This window comes from Pipistrellus hanaki, assembly GCF_964339955.1.
Source record: "Pipistrellus hanaki genome assembly, chromosome: 6".
NCBI lineage: Eukaryota > Metazoa > Chordata > Mammalia > Chiroptera > Vespertilionidae > Pipistrellus > Pipistrellus hanaki.
In genome coordinates this window covers 37975613-37993174 of record NC_140508.1, presented here as the reverse complement: position 1 = coordinate 37993174, position 17562 = coordinate 37975613, and the positions used below count along the sequence as shown (strand labels likewise).

Here is a 17562-nt window from a genome sequence, read left to right as displayed (position 1 = left end):
TACTTGGGTGTCTCCATAAACATCTCAAACGGGATGTGTCCTAAAAGCACTGTTTATTCCTCCTCCAACTGGTCTCTCTCACCCCTGAAACCTCCAAGCCTGTCCTGCCTCATTAAATAGTGCCATCATTCATCCTGAAACTAAAGCCAGGAACTGGAAGTTGAACTTAACTTCCTTTCTCTGATCTCTCACTTCCAGCCAAGGGTGTCTGACTCTTTGAAGCTCTAGAACTTCTCAAGACTACCCTCTCCTTTCCTTCTCCGCTGCCTCCGCCCTCACCCACGCCACCATTCTCTCTCAGAGGCTGGTTCAGTAGCCCTTGACCCATCTTCTAGCCTCTGCTCTTGCCAACAGCTGGTGTGATAGATTTAAAACACAAATTAGATTAGATCATGCCCCTGCTTACAATCTTCAATGGCTCATCATGGCATCAAAAATAAACCCCTGCCGCCCAGCCAGCATGACTTAGTGGTTGAACCTCAGCCTATGGATCAGGAGGTAACGGTTCCATTCCCAGTCAGGGCACATGCCCTAATTGCGGTTTGAGGGCTGGCTCCCTAGTGGGGGGTGTGAAGGAGCCAGGCAATCAGTGATTCTCTCTCATCATTGATGTTTCTCTCTCTCTCTCCCCCTCTCTGAAATCAATAAAAATAAACCCCTGCCCAGAGCATGCCTTGCTCCTGCTGTCCACTCCAGCTTTCTATAGATTGTCTTTCTTCCATCACCCATCAAGTTCCAGTCACTTTGACCTTCTCATTTTCTCGAACATCTGTCAAGCTTGTTCCTCCTTCAGGTTCCCCTACTAATTCCTCTAATTGTCCCTAGGCCAGTTTTTTTTGTTTTTTTTTTTCACGATGGATATAATGAAAAACACACACAACACGTTCGTTTTTCAAAAAAAAAATCACCTCCTCTGAGAAGGATTCCAGGACTTAATCTCTATTTAGTTTTCATTATGTTGGTCATTTTAGCATCTTCGAGGAGAGAAAACAAACTTTTCCCACTGGGTAGTCAGCATCCTCATTTTTAACAATCTGTTAGAATTATTTTCTTCTGATATATTCTTATTGCTTAAAAGATATAAATAATGTATTGCTCCATGCCTTTTTTTTTTTTTTTTTTTGTAATACATTTTATTGATTTTTCACAGAGAGGAAGGAAGAGGGATAGAGAGCTAGAAACATCCATGAGAGAGAATCATTGACCAGCTGCCTCCTGCTCACCCCCCACCGGGGATGTGCCTGCAACCAATGCACATGCCTTTGACTGAAATCAAACCTGGGACCCCCCAGCCCACAGACCGACGCTCTATCCACTGAGCCAAACCGGCTTCGGCTTGAGTAGAGCTTTTATAGCACATGCTGGGTGCCTGAGCTGGACACTGCCCAACAAGGCAGCACAACAAGCTCTGAAATCGATGGCCCTGGGTTAAAATCATTTCAGCCCCAGCTGTATGACCTTGGACAAGCATTCCATGTGTCCGGTGCTGTGTAACAAACTACCCCAACACTTAGTGGCTTAAAACAACAATATTTGTTTTGCAGTTTGGGACAGCTCATTTCTGCTCCACTTGGCATTAGTTGGAGCAGCTCCAATGCTGGGGGCTGAATTATCTGAAGTTCACTCTCTCACGTATCTGGTGGTTAGCAGGAACCAGAGCTGGAGTTGTTGGCTGGAACCTTCACGTGGCCTCTCCATGAGGCCTGGCCTTCCTCCCAATGCGATGATTGGGTTCCAAGAGTGAGGGGAGAGAGAAGCGGGGAGGGAGAGGGAAGGCAGGAAGCGGGGGTGGGGTGGGGGGGGTGGGTGGGGGTGGGGGGGGTGGGGAGGGGGAGAGGGAGAAGGAGGGAGGATGAGAGAGACAGAGAGACAGAGCAGGAGCATGCGTGCGTGCCTGGATTGTGTTGGGTGGAGCCATATTGTCTTTTATGGCTAGTCTTGGAAGTCATAGTGTCACTTCTGCCATTCTCTATTGGTTGGGGCAGTCACAAAGTCTGCTCAGGTTCAAGGGGAGCGAACATAGACCCCACACTCAATAGAAGAGTGTCAATGCCACAAGGTAGAAAGAGTCATTGGGATGAGCTGTATATTAGTCCTGCTCTGCCTATTTTGGAAAATACAATTAGCCACAAGTTTTAACCTTTATTAGATCCTTTAATGAAGTGTTGAGCACAGAGCCAGTGTTGAACACACCGCCCCATCCCAAGTGAATGCTCGTGGGTCAAGAAGCTGCAGACACTCTCTCTGCCTGCATGCAGGCAATTCTGGACTCCCAGCAAGTCTCTCTCTTTCTGTGGTTTCCCTGGTCTAAACTAAGCCCGGTCCAGAGCACCTACCTTGGCCCCACTCAGCCGCAGAATCCCTCCCCACCAAGGCCTTGCTGCTCCTCAGGCTCTCCTGGGTCCGTAATGTGGATTCATGGCTCCCCAAAATCCAAAGACCCTCAGTGCAAGAAGGACCCTCAGCCGTGGACATGTTAGAGCTCAGGCAGGATTTGTGGAGGAGCTAGGATCGGGCTCAGGTCCAAGCCACTCTGCTTTCAGGACCATGGTGTGTTAGGAGAGGCTGAGCTGGCCTGGTCTCGCATGTCCCCTGCCTGAATTCACACCTTTCCGCATCTCCAACCCACCTTCTGCACAGGGGCAGAAACTGAAGCACAGAGAGGGCAAACAATTTCCGAGAGCCACAGAGCATCTCTCCCAGAACCACCTTACCAGAGCAGGAGCATCAGAGATGGAAGGACCTGTCACTTGTGGCCATGTCCCTGCATGTGCTCTGTGCTCCAGGAGGCCAGGAATGTACGTACAACTGACAAGTCTACCCTGAGTCCTTCAGTGTCCTACCTGGTGCCCGGGGGCAGGGGAGTGGACAGACCGTGGGGGGCAAGGGAGCTGGTGCCTTGCCAGGAGGGGGTGGGAATGTCCCTGAAGAAGTGTTTTCCCCAAAACCTGCTGAGCAGCTCTGTTTCTTACCAGGCTTAGTGGAGGGACAGTCACATACCTGGACACATCCAGATGGGGGTGAAGCCTTGCCTCAGGTGCGAGGGGGAAACCCAGAAATGATGCACTGCTGAAGCAGGTTTGGCTCAGTGGATAGAGCGACTAAAAGGTCCCAGGTTTGATTCTGGTCAAGGGCATGTACCTCGGTAGCGGGCACATCCCCAGTGGGGAGTGTGCAGGAGGCAGCTGATCCATGTTTCTCTCTCACCGATGTTTCTCTCTATCCCTCTCTTCCTCTCTGTAAAAAATCAATAAAATATATTAAAAAAAGAAAAGAAATGTGTTCACTGCTGTGGGGAGGTGGGACAGAAATAAAGAAGTGGACCTGGTGCCAGCTGTGCATCTAGGGCAGGAGGAGGAGAAGGAAGGAGAACACGGGCAGGTGGAGGAAAAGAGGGAAACGGAAAAAAGGAAGATCACTGCAGCTTCTTGACCCAGGGGCACCTCTGGGGAGAAAAGCGAGGGGAGGGAGGAACAGGGGGAGGAACAAGAGACTGCAGGAGCGTAAACACAGCCCTGTCCCCCACTCCGCTAGCCACCCAAAGGGTGAGTGCGCGCGGGACGGCAGCCAAAAGACTTAGTTTGGCTCTGCCCAGCGGAGGTTCCACCACGGGGAGTAGCAGCGGGGAGCAGGGTAGGGGAAGGAGGTGGGAGGTGTGACAGACGGTGGAAAAGTCAGCAGCCTCGGAGGCAGCCCTGGAAGGGAAGAAAGGCTTCCCGCAGAGCCAGGGCTCCGGGGTTGTCCGCAGTTGCTCTTGGAGGGAAGGTGTGGGGCTCAGGGCCACCGTCTCCAGCCCGTGCCAGGCACCACGGGGGCCAGAACCTACTCCAAAGCACAACTATTCTGACCCCTCATAACGGGTCACTTGCTTCTTGGCGGGGCGGAGCCTGAGGTCGGGGACGCGGAGGAGAGAGTATGCTGGGGCCACCGTGGGTCGAGGTGTGCAGGGCCGGGCATGCACCCAGAGCTGGCTCCACGGTGCCTACGCCTTGGCGGGGAAGGGGAGGCAGGAGAACCCAACCCGTCCTTGAGGTGTTGTGTTTGAGTTCCATCCCGGCTCTGCCAGTGACTTTGGGCTGATCGCGGGCCTTCCGAGGCTTCAGTTTACCCATCTGTACAATGGGGTGATGGGTCCCCCTTTGCCCAGTTAGGGGGGCGGAGTCTGCGCAGGCTCCGCAGAGCGGCGAGGGGCGAGGGGCGAGGCGCCGGGTGTCTATATGGATGCTCGCTCCAGCGTGCTGAGGTCTGCCCGGCCCTTACGTGGCAGTCCCCTCTCCCGGGGCTCTCGGGGCCCCTGCCGGGACCCGGGGTACAGGGGAGCCCCCGCCGGATGCATCTCCCAGGCCCGCAGGGAAAGGGGCGGCGGCGGAGAGACCGGGGAGGGAGCCCGGGCCGCGGCAGCCCCGGCCCGCCTGACCCTCGAGGGGGTCGCTGTTGCCTCGCAGATCCCTCCCTCGCTCGCCGCCAGCGTCCCTCCCCGCCGCTCCCGCCGCGTCCGCCTTTTGTTCGCGGAGCCGCGCGCCCCCGAGCCGAGGCGGCGGGGCGGGGAGCTGGCGGGGCTGCGCGGGGGCCGGGCCGCGCCGGGCGGAGCCGGGGCCCGAGGGAGCGAGCGGCGCGCGGGCAGCCGGGGGGGCCCGGGCGCGCTCCGGGGGCGCGGCGAGGCCGAAGGGGCGGGCGCCGGGCGGAGCCGCAGCCGCAGCCGGGGTGCCTGGAGGCGTGCAGGCCGCTCGCTCCGAGCTCCGGGCGGCGGCGGAGAGCCCGTTCCGCGAGGGCCGGGGCCTGAGCGCAGTCCGGGGGCTGCGGGGGGCCGAGAGGAGCAGCCACCCCAGCGGCCGGAGCGGCGGCCGGACCCTCCCCCGGGGCGCGGAGGCCGGGCGGGCCTGGGCCATGCGCGCCGCTCGCTGAGGCCGAGGGAGGCCGAGATGGAGGCGCCGGCGGGGGAGCCCCCGGCCCGGGGCTGCGGCCCCCCGCCCGCGCCCGCCCCGGAGAGGAAGAAGAGCCACCGCGCGCCGTCGCCGGCCCGGCCCAAGGACGTGGCCGGCTGGTCGCTGGCCAAGGGCCGCCGCGGCCCAGGCCCGGGCTCCGCAGCCGCCGGTGGCGCTGCGTCCTCCGCGAGGCCCGACAAGAAGGGGCGCACGGCGGCGCCTGGGGCGCGGGGCTCGGGGGCGCGGGTCGCGGGGGTCCGGACCGGAGTCCGCGCCAAGGGCCGCCCGCGCCCGGGGGCTGGGCCGCGGCCGCCGCCGCCGCCGCCCAGCCTCACGGACAGCAGCTCCGAGGTGTCGGACTGCGCGTCGGAGGAGGCGCGGCTGCTGGGCCTGGAGCTGGCGCTGAGCAGCGACGCCGAGTCGGCGGCCGGGGGCCCGGCGGGGGGGGCCCGCCCCGGGCAGCACCCCCAGCCCGCGCCGCCCGCGCCGCAGCCCCCGCGCCCGCCCGCCTCCCCCGAGGAGCCGTCGGTGGCCGCGTCGTCGTCGGCGGGCAGCAGCCGCCTGCCTCTCAGCGCCTCGCTCGCCTTCTCCGACCTCACCGAGGAGATGCTGGACTGCGGGCCCGGCGGCTTCGTGCGGGAGCTGGAGGAGCTGCGCTCCGAAAACGATTATCTCAAGGTGGGGGCGCCGAGGAGGGCGAGGGGGGCCGGGGAGGCGCCGGGGGTCACTGCCCCGCGGGGCCGAGGCGCTGGCTGCCCCACTGAGCGAGCCGGATAAAGGGGCCCAAGCCCCCTCCCCCGGGATCACCCTTACACCCGCCCCCCATTTCATGGTAGGAACCTCTGGGAGGAAGTTGGATGAGGAGGCTGCAGAGTTCTGGTTTGGGAATGGGGTGGGGGTAAGAAACTGGGTGCGTTACTGGAGGATGACTGGGTGCCTGCCTTGGAATGGCGCGGTGTGTAGTCAGCGAGGGGCCAGACCTCTGGCTTCAGCCGCTCACAACCCCCATCCCCAGGACAGAGGCCAGGCCTTGGATGGATCTCCTTCCTGGGCCAGGGACCATTGTGCTCGCTGCCTGCCAGGGAGACCTGTAGCCAGCCCGTGCCAAGGAGCGGCTGGAACACCTTTCTTTACTCAGGGCTTTCCCTGGCGCAGGCCTGGCCCCGCCTGCCTTTCAGGGCGAGTCCCGTTTGAAAACATGACATCTGGGAACATCCCTTTGGCTGGAGTCCCACTTCCGCCCTGCCTAACGGTCCCCACAGCCTGGGAGGGGTTTGTCCTGGGAGAACCGGTTCAGAGGCGGCTTCCTAGATCCCAGGATATGCCTTCTGCCCTCTCTGGGACAGACCCTGTGTACCCAGGGCTCCACTGGCCCCTCCTAGCCTGGCCCTTGGCCTTCCCATGTTCCCGGTGAGAACTGTCTGAGAGGGGCATCTCCTCTGGGGACCTGAGAGCTTCCCCCCGGAGAGTGGGCTTTGCCTTCAGCCTTTCCGCGGACCTGAGCAACTGCTGGGTGCAGGCCAGGCTTGGCCCTGTGGCCGCCCTGGGGACAGCCCAGACCTGGTGTGTTGACCTTGGCTGGGCAGCCTGGAAGCTTCATGGGCTCCAGTCTACCGCCACAGGCTGGGCATGGTTTGGGGAGAGGTTGAAATGTTACCTGCTCGTGTCAGTTGATGGCCTGGCACAGCACCCCGCGTGCCTCTGGCCGAGAGCCACAGAGTTAGCTGCGCCCTGCTGATTTATGCCTGCCTGGCGTCCCTTCGTTAGCTTTGCACTGTGGTTCTTCTGGCCAGATGCATTTCTCTCTCGTTAGAGTTTTTGAGGTCTTGCTCAACTATGTCTCCCCCCCTCCTCACTTCCCCGGGATCTGCTACCCAGCGTGTGTTCAGCAAATGCCTGTCGAATAGAAGGACAGGGCCGGCCTGAATCAGGATAGTCCACCCCTGGTTAAGTCTTCCCAAAGGCCCCATTCATTCAGGGTTGACAATCAGGTTCATTCAGCTCCTATGGTTTTCAGAAGCTCGTGGTGAGGAGAGGACAAGTAGGAGGGTGGGTAGAAGGAAGGAGACAGGCCAGAGGAGGCCTGGCCCTGCCCTCTAGGTGCTCTGAGCTGCTTCCTGTACTAGCTGCCTGGGATGCTCTAAACTCACACCCTGCCCCACTCACTGTCCACCCTGGGTAGAGAGGTGGGCCATAGAGCTTTGCTTCAGGGTCCCCTCATGCCCCCACCCCTGTGGCCTGCTGTCCATCCCGGGAAGTCCTCTGGCAGAGCTCTGAAGCCCATCTCAGAAGCCCATCTGAGCCACCCGTGACAGTTACGATGAAATGTAGTTTCAGAAGGCTGGGGGTTGTGTCCAAGGTCTCATAGGAACCAGGGCCTGGCTGGGGACTTCTATTGCCTAGGCCAGGGCGGACCCTCAGTTTCTCCCGTGCATTCAGTGTTCCAGGCTTTGTGTGCTGGCTGCAGGCCACTGTTGAATTTGGGGTCTGTCGCTTCCTGGCTCTGTGATCTTGGTCAGGTTACTCACATGTCCCTGGACATCACGTTTCCTCATTGTAAAAAGTCACTTTACACCACACATCTTCCAACCATGAGGGTTCACTGAGATAATGTGTGCAAACAGCACGGGAGCATCTGGCAGGGAGTGAGCCTCAGTGAGAGGAGTTGTCACGCCGCCGCTATTCTCAGGCGGTATGTGACACATTTCCACGGACGCCGTTTATGTTCTCTTGTGGGTTCTGTGGGGGCAGAATAGATCTTCCTCCCCATCGGAAGCAGGCGGGGCTCGTTCTCCTGGCTCCTCAGGCATTCATTCACCAACTCTTCACTTGGTGCCCACGGCGTGCCAGATACCGGTGAATGCGGATCGGGGGAATGCAGCCGTGGGCAACGATGAAGTACCTGTTCTCATGGAGCGTTGGGTCTAGTCGGGGACAGAGCAGTAGTTATCAGTAAATCACAGTGCTGGTCATGACAGGGGCGGAGAAGGGTACAGTGTGCCAAGAGCACATGGAGGAGGTGGAGCTGGAGCTGGAGATGCTCTGAGAGGCTACCAGCTGAAGGATGAGATGAAGCCGACTGAACAGGAGAAGTAGAAAAAATGCTTGTTGATTTCAAGGAACAGCAAACATCTAGGCTGAAGAGAAAGAGGAGTTTGGATGAGAGAGGTGAGCAGGGCCAGAGTGTTTACACTTGGGTCCCCAAATGTCTCCCGAGCTGCCAGCCTCGCAGAGAACGAGGGGAAGATCTAGAGACTGGATGTGGGCCTTAAGTGTAGGAACAATGCAGCAGGTTTTGGTTTGTTCTTTCTGTGGATGGTAAACCATGGTCAGAGTTGGGAAGGACTTGCTCCAGGCCCCAGAGCTGGTTCTCCAGGCCGCATAAACTCTTGACCTGGTTCTTGCCCCTCTGGGCCACGTTGCTTCTAAGATGCCGGGACCGGTTGCCAGGAGAAGGACTCCAGAGCCCCAGCCTGTCCCCTGCAGGCCCTGCACTCCCTGGTGTGAGTCCCATAGAGCCTGGTGGGCCCTGTGCAGGCTCATCTTCCAGCTGGTGGGGGACACTGGGGAGGGCCTCTCGGTGATGGCGGATCTCCTGTCACGGGAGGCCCAAGGGGGCAGGTGTAAATGGGCAGCTCTCTCCCAACGAAACAATAGAAGGAGCTGCTCACAGAGACGGGAGTAAAGTTGTTGTCCCTTGAGTTATTCAGAGAGGCTGGGTGACCTCGCATGTTTGGATGAAGACATAGGGTGTGCGGAAAGCAGCTTGTAAACTACGGAATGTTGGTGGTTGTGACTACTTGAGGAGGATTCGGGAGGAACTCATCTGGTGGCTACAGTCGTGCTGTCTGATCTCAGGGTCCCTTCCAGCCAAGGAAGTCTGAAGGTTAACTTTTGTAGTTCTAGGATGCAGCTTTTTTTTTCCTTTCTTTCTTTTTTTTTTTCCTGCAAAGCAGACACATGGTTGTTTGACATTCAAAGCCCTGGTGGTCTGAGATCTTCCAGGTCCCCATCACCACTACCTGTCTCCCACCATGTGGTGAGGACATGCTAGGAACCCACTGGGTGTGGGTGGAAGAATCTGAGAGTTGGAGCCCAAAGGCTTAGCTTTGAGACCTCACTCTGCCTTTGACTGTGTGGCCATGGGGAAGTCACTCGGCCTCTCTGGGCTACTCTTTGTTTTCATCTATATGATTAAGGTCCTGGAACTTGCCTTGGCAACTACATAGGATTGTTGTCAGGAATAAGGGAGGTGTGAATAGACAAAAATAAAAACAAGCCATTTGTAGGCAGTGAAACCCTACATCTCTTGGGAAGTCATTAACCAATGAGTAGACAGGATGCCTGTGTTTTCATTCTTGGCGGAGCTGGGAGAAGCCTGGAGGTTGGGTCCCCTTAGCTGTAGGATGCTAATACATGGGGAGCTGCTCCAGGGAGGACAAAAAGGTGTGACCACACTCCATGTGTGGGCTCCGTGAAGCCAAGCCTCCCTACCTGGGAGGAGGTTTGAATGTTTGAAGTGCAGCCAATCTGGGTGTCAACCCAGAAGGGCCCAGAGGAAGCATCTAATCCACCCTCAGCTCCCATTGTACAGTCGGGTAAATGGAGGCCCCAGGTCACCCGGCCAGGATTCCAAACCTGGTTTGTCCAACTCAGGGTCCTATTCTTTCTGCAGGATGACTGGGACAGTGAGCTTTTGGTTGCTAACAGTGTGTCTAGTCTGGGACACGGGCTGGTGAGAAGAATCCTGTTGTATGCCAGGCTCTAGGCTAAGACTGGTTAGGCTCTTGTCTCACAAATGCTATACACCATCGATCCCCTCTAAGGTGCCCACCTCTGGGTTAAGTAAGCCCTTTGCTCCTCATAGCCATCCTGTGTGGAGGGTTCTGATACTAGACCCTCTGGACAAATGAGGACACCAAGAGGCCACGTGATGTGGTCAGGGTTGCTCAGCTGATGTCCTTGGAAACCTCACCTGATGACCCTATGTTATCGCCGTGCCCACCCCCCCCCACCCCCCCATCACTCTTCCATTCTCTCCCTCCCATTCTCTCCCATGCAGGAGGCAGCCTGCCTTTCACAGAGCCGGGCTCTTACTTAGCTTTGTCATTTACAAACTGTGACCCTGGGTGAGATATTTAGCCCTTCTGAGACTCTGTTTCTTCTGTAAAATAGTCCTAAGCATGCCTGCCCCAAGGTCCTGGGGACCCTTTTCAGTCTAGTGCACAGAAAATGTCAGTGCCTGCTCCATCCTCACCTTCCCCTTATCTGCTTCTCCAGGCATTCATTCATTCATTCATTCACTCACTCACATGCTTTCTGAGTGCCTCCTGAGTACCAGGCCAGCAAGTTGTGAAGCTCCTGGGAGTAGAGGGGGAGGGCTCCAGTCTGTCTGTCACTGGGTGGGGGAGAGGGTGGTCATCATGGCCAGTAAAACTACTGGCTGGTCCCTGCCCGGCCTCCCGGCCCTCCCTGTGGCAGCTGAGAGGTGACCTGGAAGAAGCTGCTCTGAGACCTAGGCCTTTAAGAATCTTCTGCAGTGTGTCAGTCATGGCGGGGGGAGGGTGTGTGCAAGATGGAAAAGGAGATGGAAAATGTGAGGCGGCTGCTGCTGAGGCCTGGAGGGACCACGTCTCCCCGGGCTCCCAGCATTCCTCACCGAGGGGCGGGGCCTGTGTCCCTGGGCACACTCTCTCTTCCATACACAAACACTCGTATTCGCAGCTTGTGCCCAGAGACTCACACCTCTCACATACACATCCAGTGGCACGCTTACGTTGCCTGCTTCCAGGAGCATAGCTCCGGACGTGTGAGAGAGGAGATGTGCTCAGAGAACTACCCAAACCCAGGCAGGCAGATACACAACCTTCTGTCTCATCACACCCATACATTACCAAACATCCACAATGGAGACGCACCATTTAGGAAAACCCGGCTCAGAAACACACCCTCACACAAAACTTACACACACCCCCAGACATGCTTGGCTGTGTCCCAGAGATGAATGAACAGCCTGGGACGCCCTCAGATGAATCGGAAGTACACATACGTTCGCAGCGCACACACACACACAAACCCACGCAGACTCCTTACACACAGGTGCCAGCATACACAGACATCCATAGACCTGCCCATTCCAGATCAGCAGAGCAGCAGAGACATGAGCCCTCAGCCCAGTTCCCTCCACTGCCCCTTCCACAAAGAGAGCAGCAGCCGCCCTTGTGCAATGCCCCAGAGACACACACAGACACGTGGCCACGGACACACAAGGGACATGAGCACAGAGCACTCAGATGTCAGGCCGGGAGCATTTGGTAATGGGAGCCAGAGACCCACACCCCAGGTGCCCAGACACACACACACACACACACACAGGCTGTGACATTTCACCCATACAGAAACACAGGAAATCCTGGTCCGTGTCTCCCTGGGGCTAAGGTGTACAAACCACTGTTTTCAGCTCCTCTACACGGCTTCCTTCTGCAGGGCTTCTGGGAACAGTGAGGAGGATGGTGGAGGCTTGATTTTGTCGCCTCCTGGGTCTGGAGGCCCTAGGAACCAGGCTGGGGCTGGGTGGTGGGTGGATGGGGGCTGACAGGTCACCAGGTCAGGAGAAGCTACACTAAATGCCCTCGGGTTCTGCTGCCCAGCCCTGGGGCCTGGGCCAGTGGGCTGAGTGAAATGGAGCAATGGTTAGGCCTGCCCACCGGAGAAACATTGCCCAGGGGCAACTCCTAATCTCAGGATTTCCTGCTTGCCCTTGTCTCTCCCTCCATCTTCCCCTCTCTTTGCTGGGGGCTATGGAGAGCCATGCTCCTCCATCCCTAAAACATGCCTGGTTCTGCCCGGGAGCCAGTGAAGGAGGCCAGGATAGAGGCGATGTGGCACTCGGAGGAGCGGCCTGGAAGACTTCCTGGAAGAGGAGGCATTACAGCAGAAGCGTTAGCTTCGAGTGGCTGTTTCCGTGTCCAGCTGCTGTAACAGTGCCTGACACATCGTATGGACTCATGTATTTACTGAATATTTGCTGCAGGATTGAATGAAAGGCAGTGAGCAGAGTCTGCGGGGGAGCTGTAGGCAGGCTGCAGGCTCAAAGCAGAAAAGCCGAGGGAAGGGTGGGTGGGGGGCAGTGGGGAGGGAGAGGCTGGGAAGCGGAGTTGGGCCTGTTGGGAGGGACACTGGCTGCCGAGCCGAGCTGAGGTGCTATGAACACCGTGCTGAAAGGGGGCCATATTGACCTATAGCGAGGCTAGGGGCTGCCCCCTTCCCATGTGTCCGTAGTGCTGAGCACAGGGCTCGGGCTCAGGGCGGGAGGGAAGGGAGGCTGTTTGGTCTCATGGACAAATTCCACCTTTGGGTCGGGTCTGGGGCCAAATCTTGCTTTGTCACCTCCTCCCTGTGCATGATCTCATGTGTAAGTCCCCTTATAAGCTTCCGTCTTCCTGTGTGCAAAATGGGAACTTAATCCTTCTTTTTTTTTTTTTCCCCCCCAAGGCACTCGGGAGAATTAGTGTCCAGGTATATGGTACCTCCAGCACCTCCCCGGGCACCGAGGAGGGGAGGGAGCCCTCTGGGGCAGGGTAGTTCCCCAGGATTCCAGGCAGGGGCAGGACCAGCAGCCTCGGTTATTACTAAGTCATTCCCGGGTGCCCCAAAGGGATGACCTCATCTGCGGTCACATTCTCCGCCCTCTGGTGCCAGAGGAACTTGGAGCTGGGATGGGGAAGAGCCAGAGACACGGGGTGTTCTGGGCCAGGCTGAGCCTGGCCTTCCCCGGTGCCCACAGGTCTGCATCCTCAGCAGACAGTGCTGGCCTTTCTGAGAAGCGGCCGTGAGTCAGGAGGTGGAAGCAGCAGGCCAGCCCTTCCCTGGTGTCCGCGGTGGCTCAGAGCTCTGTGGCTTAGAGCCAGGCTGACCTGGGTTGAGTCCTGCTCCGTCTTTTCCTCTGTGAGCGCCCCCTGTGTGAGCCTCGGAGATGCTGATAGCACTTACCCTGCAGTGTTGCTGTGGAGATCCAGTGAGAACACACATGTATACAAGGGTTTGCCGGAGCAGCTTATACTAAGGGCTCAACAGCTCTCTGCCCTCATCACTCATTGGCGGGCTTGGTTCTGGTTGCCTGTGGCCCCTGGATCCTTGATGGCCGTGTGTGTCTGGCTCTGGGTTGTGGGTCCGGGGATGGAGCAGGGGCCGGGGAGGTATGAGCAGAGCTGAATTGCAGTATGTACCGCCCCTAATACCTCTCTCCCTCATGTCCCCCCTTTCCCCTCCCGTCCTTTCGGAACAGCCGAGGCCAGTGCCGCAATGGAAGACGGGTAACCCCGAACGCTCCTTAGCTAATGGAGGGTCGCCATGTCCAGGGAGGCCCTTGTTTTAAGACGAAGGTGAATAATCTCCCATGGCCTGGGCCACAGAGAGAAGCTCGGCTCCAGTGGAAAACCAGTTTGGGGTCCCGTAATCAGGCTGGACCCTCTTTCCCCTGGTTTTGCCCAGATCCGCCTGGGATCTCCTGGGCCCGCGGCATCAAGCCTCCCCCCTCTGCTCCTCCATGGCCCTGCCCAAGTGCCGGAGCAGCCTGTGTGGTCCTGCCTCCCTCGGCCTCACCCTGCTCCACCCAAGCGCCCAGTGCTCCCTGCACCCAGGGCTCTGCCGGTGCGGTCCCTGGCACTGGCTAGGTCCCCTCTCCCTCCCTTCGGTTTCCTCCTTCCCTGTTGTGCATCCCGCTCCAGGCTGGGCTCCTCTGTTAGACACCTAGGCGCTTCCTGCGGGCTCCTTTGGGGCATTTATCTCAACTGTAATTGGGTTATTAATTGGGTAATTACAGGTTTCATGTCAGTCCCTCCCCCCTGCTCTGCACTGGGGCAGAGACCTTACCAGAGTGGGACTTGGTCCCTTCCTTTCGCATAGGCATCCGCCGAGGCCCAGAGAGGTCAAGGGGATCGCCAAAGCTCACGCAGCCTGCAAGAGGCCAGAGGCAGAAGGACGGGGTCTCGGTCTCCTCCCGGTGTGCCAGGCAGAGGGGATGGCGGCAGCAAAGGCCCCGTGCTGGGACGTGCTGGGGTGTGCAGGCTTCTCCGGCTGTGCAGCCTGGGGCCACTGCCTTGACCCTCTGTGTCTTCCCCTCCGCAGAGACCTCTGAGCCCTGCTCTCTCCCTGCTCAGAGATTTGGCTGCAGCCCAGAGGCCGTTTAGGGGATGTTTTAAAAACATCCAGATCCAAATGCTGCCTTCCTTCCTGTCCGCACAGAAAGGACAGGAGGATCATGGGCAGGCACCTTGGCTGTGAGCATCCCCCACCCCAGGCAGCGGGACTGCGGATGCCTCCCGGCTCTTCCTGGTAAAGCCTGGAATGGGCATTGACAAGCCAGGCATGACCGTGGTGGGCACCAGTCTGCAGGCCTCTCCTCTCCCCCAGCACACGCATCAACCTACACCCCCCACACACACACACCCACACACACTTGCTTAACCAGCTCCCCGCCAAAGGGGGTGTCTGCAGTGTCCATCACAGAACTGTGCCAGGTCTGGGGGCTCTCTCCCGATTGGCTGTGGAGGCTTTATCTCCCTGAGCCTCCATTTGTTAACCTGTAAAATGGGCATAAAACAATAGCACCCCCTCCAAAGGACTGTCGTTGAGCACAAGATAGTGGACCTCCATTTAGAGCTTGGCCCGTGGTCTGGCCACACGGTAAGCCCTTGCAAAAATACCAGCTGTGATTATGGTCACTGCTGTTCCGTCGTAGAGACTATGTAGTCTAGTTTATCCGGACTCAGACTGGACTTACTGTGTGACCTTGGGCAACAGAGCTGACCTTTCTGACCTCGGCTCTTCGTCGGTCCGTCGGAGCCGGCTGGGCTATGAGATAACGGCTGGCGGGGGGGGGGGGGGGGGGGGCACTCAGGGAGCAACTTGCTCGTTACTTACTGGTGTTGGAGATGCAGGTCTAGGACCATTATCTTCCCTTGTGACCCTCTGGGTCCGTGGGCCCAGGCAGCCTCTGTGCCAGCTGGAGCAGGGGCATTGTGTGGCACAGCAGTGCCTGGCTGGCTCCCTGCCCCCTCTTCCCCCTTCAGGACCTTTGACTCTGACTCCCCCATAACTAGAGCCCAGCTTCTACCCAAGGGAGCTAAGCTGGATTGAGCTCTGAGCTGGGAGACCGGAGCCCGGAGTCCCTTCCTGCTCAACTCTGGACCCTCTGGGAGACGATGGGATTATCCCAGGCCCTCTCCAGGCCTCGGGGTCTCTGTCTGTGAAAGGATGGAGTCTTTGGGTCCCCCTGGCCCAGCTGCTTTGTCCAGAGTCTTTGCTTTTGAGCTGGGAGGAAGTGGAGCTTGCAGAGCCTTCTGCCCTCCTTGGGGTCCAAGCGGGATGATCTCATCTGGAGCCTTGACAGGCCCTGGGGGATGGGCAGAAGGGACGGCAGATGGAGGCCCTGCCTCTCGGGGGGCTGGCATGCTGCCCCTGTGGCCCCTGCTGGCCCACCCTGTAGGTCAGCCCTTCTGGGCTGGGCTGAGCAGCCCAGGCTAGAGCCAGGGTGGCAGATGGGCAGGCAGTCTGGGCTTTGGCCCGAGGGAGGGACTGTGGTGGCCAGGCAGATGGGAGAAGGCGGGCGGGCAGGGGCTCCTGTTCCTCCCTGGCGTGGCTGCTGTCCCACGGAGCAGAGGTTCCGGATCCCTCCATTCCGCTCCGCCATTCTATCTGGATCTGTTTGCCCATCGGCCAGTCAGGCCCTGGAACCTAGGGAGGATGCATTGGGTAAGGTTGGGAATCCGGCAGGGATGCAGCCTGGGAGCTGGTGGGCTGGGATTTGAGGCCCACCCCTGGGGTCTGAAGCCTCCGTGGACCTTAACTTTGCAGAATCGGAGAGTTTAATTAGACACAGTAGCGCCGACCAGAAGTGGTGTTCTGGAGGGAAGTGGGCCGAGATGGTAATCTTTCCCTCCTAGGTCCCATTAGTCATTCAGAAGCTATTTCTTGAGCTGTTCCTGTGTGTGCCAGGCACTGTGCTAGTCTCTGCCCGCCTGAGACTCACACCCTATAAGCAAGAGGAGGAGTTGTGGGAAAGATGGGGAGGCGGGCAGAGGCTTCTATTGTTGCTGGGTTCACACCACCCATTGGCACTTGCTGTCTTTCTGTAGAGGGACCCCCTGTGTAGTCACTTTCTTTCTTTTTTTCTTTTTTTTCAATATATTTTACTGATTTTTCACAGAGAGGAAGAGAGAGAGATACAGAGTTAGAAACATAGATGAGAGAGAATCATCGATCAGCTGGGGATGTGCCCGCAACCAATGTACATGCCCTTGACCGGAATCGAATCCAGGACCTTTCAGTCCGCAGGCCAACGCTCTATCCCCTGAGCCAAACCGGTTTCGGCTGTGTACTCTCTTTCACCTCCAGTCCCACAGGTCAGGAGACTCACCATCCACGCCTACAGACCCATTCCATCAGGGCATGCATCTGGGGTCACTCGCAAGCTTTCCAGTGGGCCCCACATCTGAACGTCTCCCTCCTGCCCTCGTGGTACAAAGATTACTCGTCTTACATGGACCCAGGCTTCCCACAGGAAGCGTTCTTTCCGGCACGTTGGACATATGGCTGGGAAGCGGAACTCCGCTTCTCCCGCTCTGCCTGACGGTGGAGAGCCGGGGACCCAGGCCCCGCAGCGAGGTGGCTCTGGAGAGAACAGAGGCCGCGTCTAATTTCATGCCTTAAGCTCTCTGCTGAGAATGATCCTCAGGATAATGTTTTAAAATACTTAAAGGAAGCCAAATACAGTTACCAAAGTATACTTTTAAATTATGCCATCGTCATATGTGTGTTTATTGACTCATAAGATCTGGTGACAAGTCGCCTTACTCCTGTAATTTGAGTGCACCGCTGGGTGTAAACAATACTTTGGCATCTCTGCAGCAACTACTTTGTGACATGAAAGCATCTGTGGTCACAGGAACTGCTAATATAGCTGTGGCTCGTCCAGAATAGGAAATGGTAATTTTTAGTTAGAGGTTAGTGAAAATAAAGATGTGATTTTTTTTTCTTTTTTTTCTCCTCCTTCCCATCCAAGTTCATGGACTTCCTGAACTCTGGCGAAAACAAAAGAGCCTGCAGTTCACGGTCTCAGTCCTGCTTGGAGGTCCCTCTGGGTGACCTTGGACATGGCCCACTTTCCCTGTGTTTCTCCCCATTTCTGTCTCTAGAACAGGGATGGTGATGCCTGACCTGCCTGTTCAGGGGTTTCTGTGAGGTCCCATGAGACGATTCAGATGGAATGTCTCTCTAAACTGTGAAGCCCCGTGCAAGCTCTCGCTATTATTAGCAGTCGTGTGAGCTCATGTTTGGCCCTGCAGCCCGGCGTGTATCAAGAGACTCTTCCTGGCGAATTCCCCCAGGATACCTGGGAGCCAAGCCATTGCAGGGAGCAGGGCTGCCTCTGAGAGGCTGTTTCCTGCAGACTGACTTCACAGATCACCGGGGTCAGCCGGGGGAAGGTGCGGGGGGAGGATTTGGGAGGATGGACAGAGACGCACTTTGTGGACAGAGAGTGGGTGGGTGAGCAGGAGGTTCCCTGGGTAGACACACCCTGCCCCACCCCCTCCTGGGGTGTCACAGGGGTCTGAGCCCAGCCCTGGAGCTGCCG

At 57.7% G+C, this 17562-nt stretch overlaps 1 protein-coding gene across 2 annotated transcripts in view; it reads left to right on the top strand.

Annotated features, from left to right (window-relative positions):
* The first annotated feature begins 4502 nt into the window (after nucleotides 1-4502).
* Nucleotides 4503-17562, top strand: part of MTCL2 (microtubule crosslinking factor 2) — a 59189-nt gene continuing 46129 nt past the window's right edge. Inside the window, exon 1 of one of the 2 annotated variants that reach the window (XM_084888620.1) lies at nucleotides 4503-5603. In XM_084888620.1, coding sequence (XP_084744746.1) covers nucleotides 4923-5603 — 681 coding nt within the window. In that variant the 5' untranslated portion in view covers nucleotides 4503-4922. The remainder of the gene's footprint in view (nucleotides 5604-17562) is intronic. The other variant, XM_084888619.1, reaches the window with a different exon arrangement.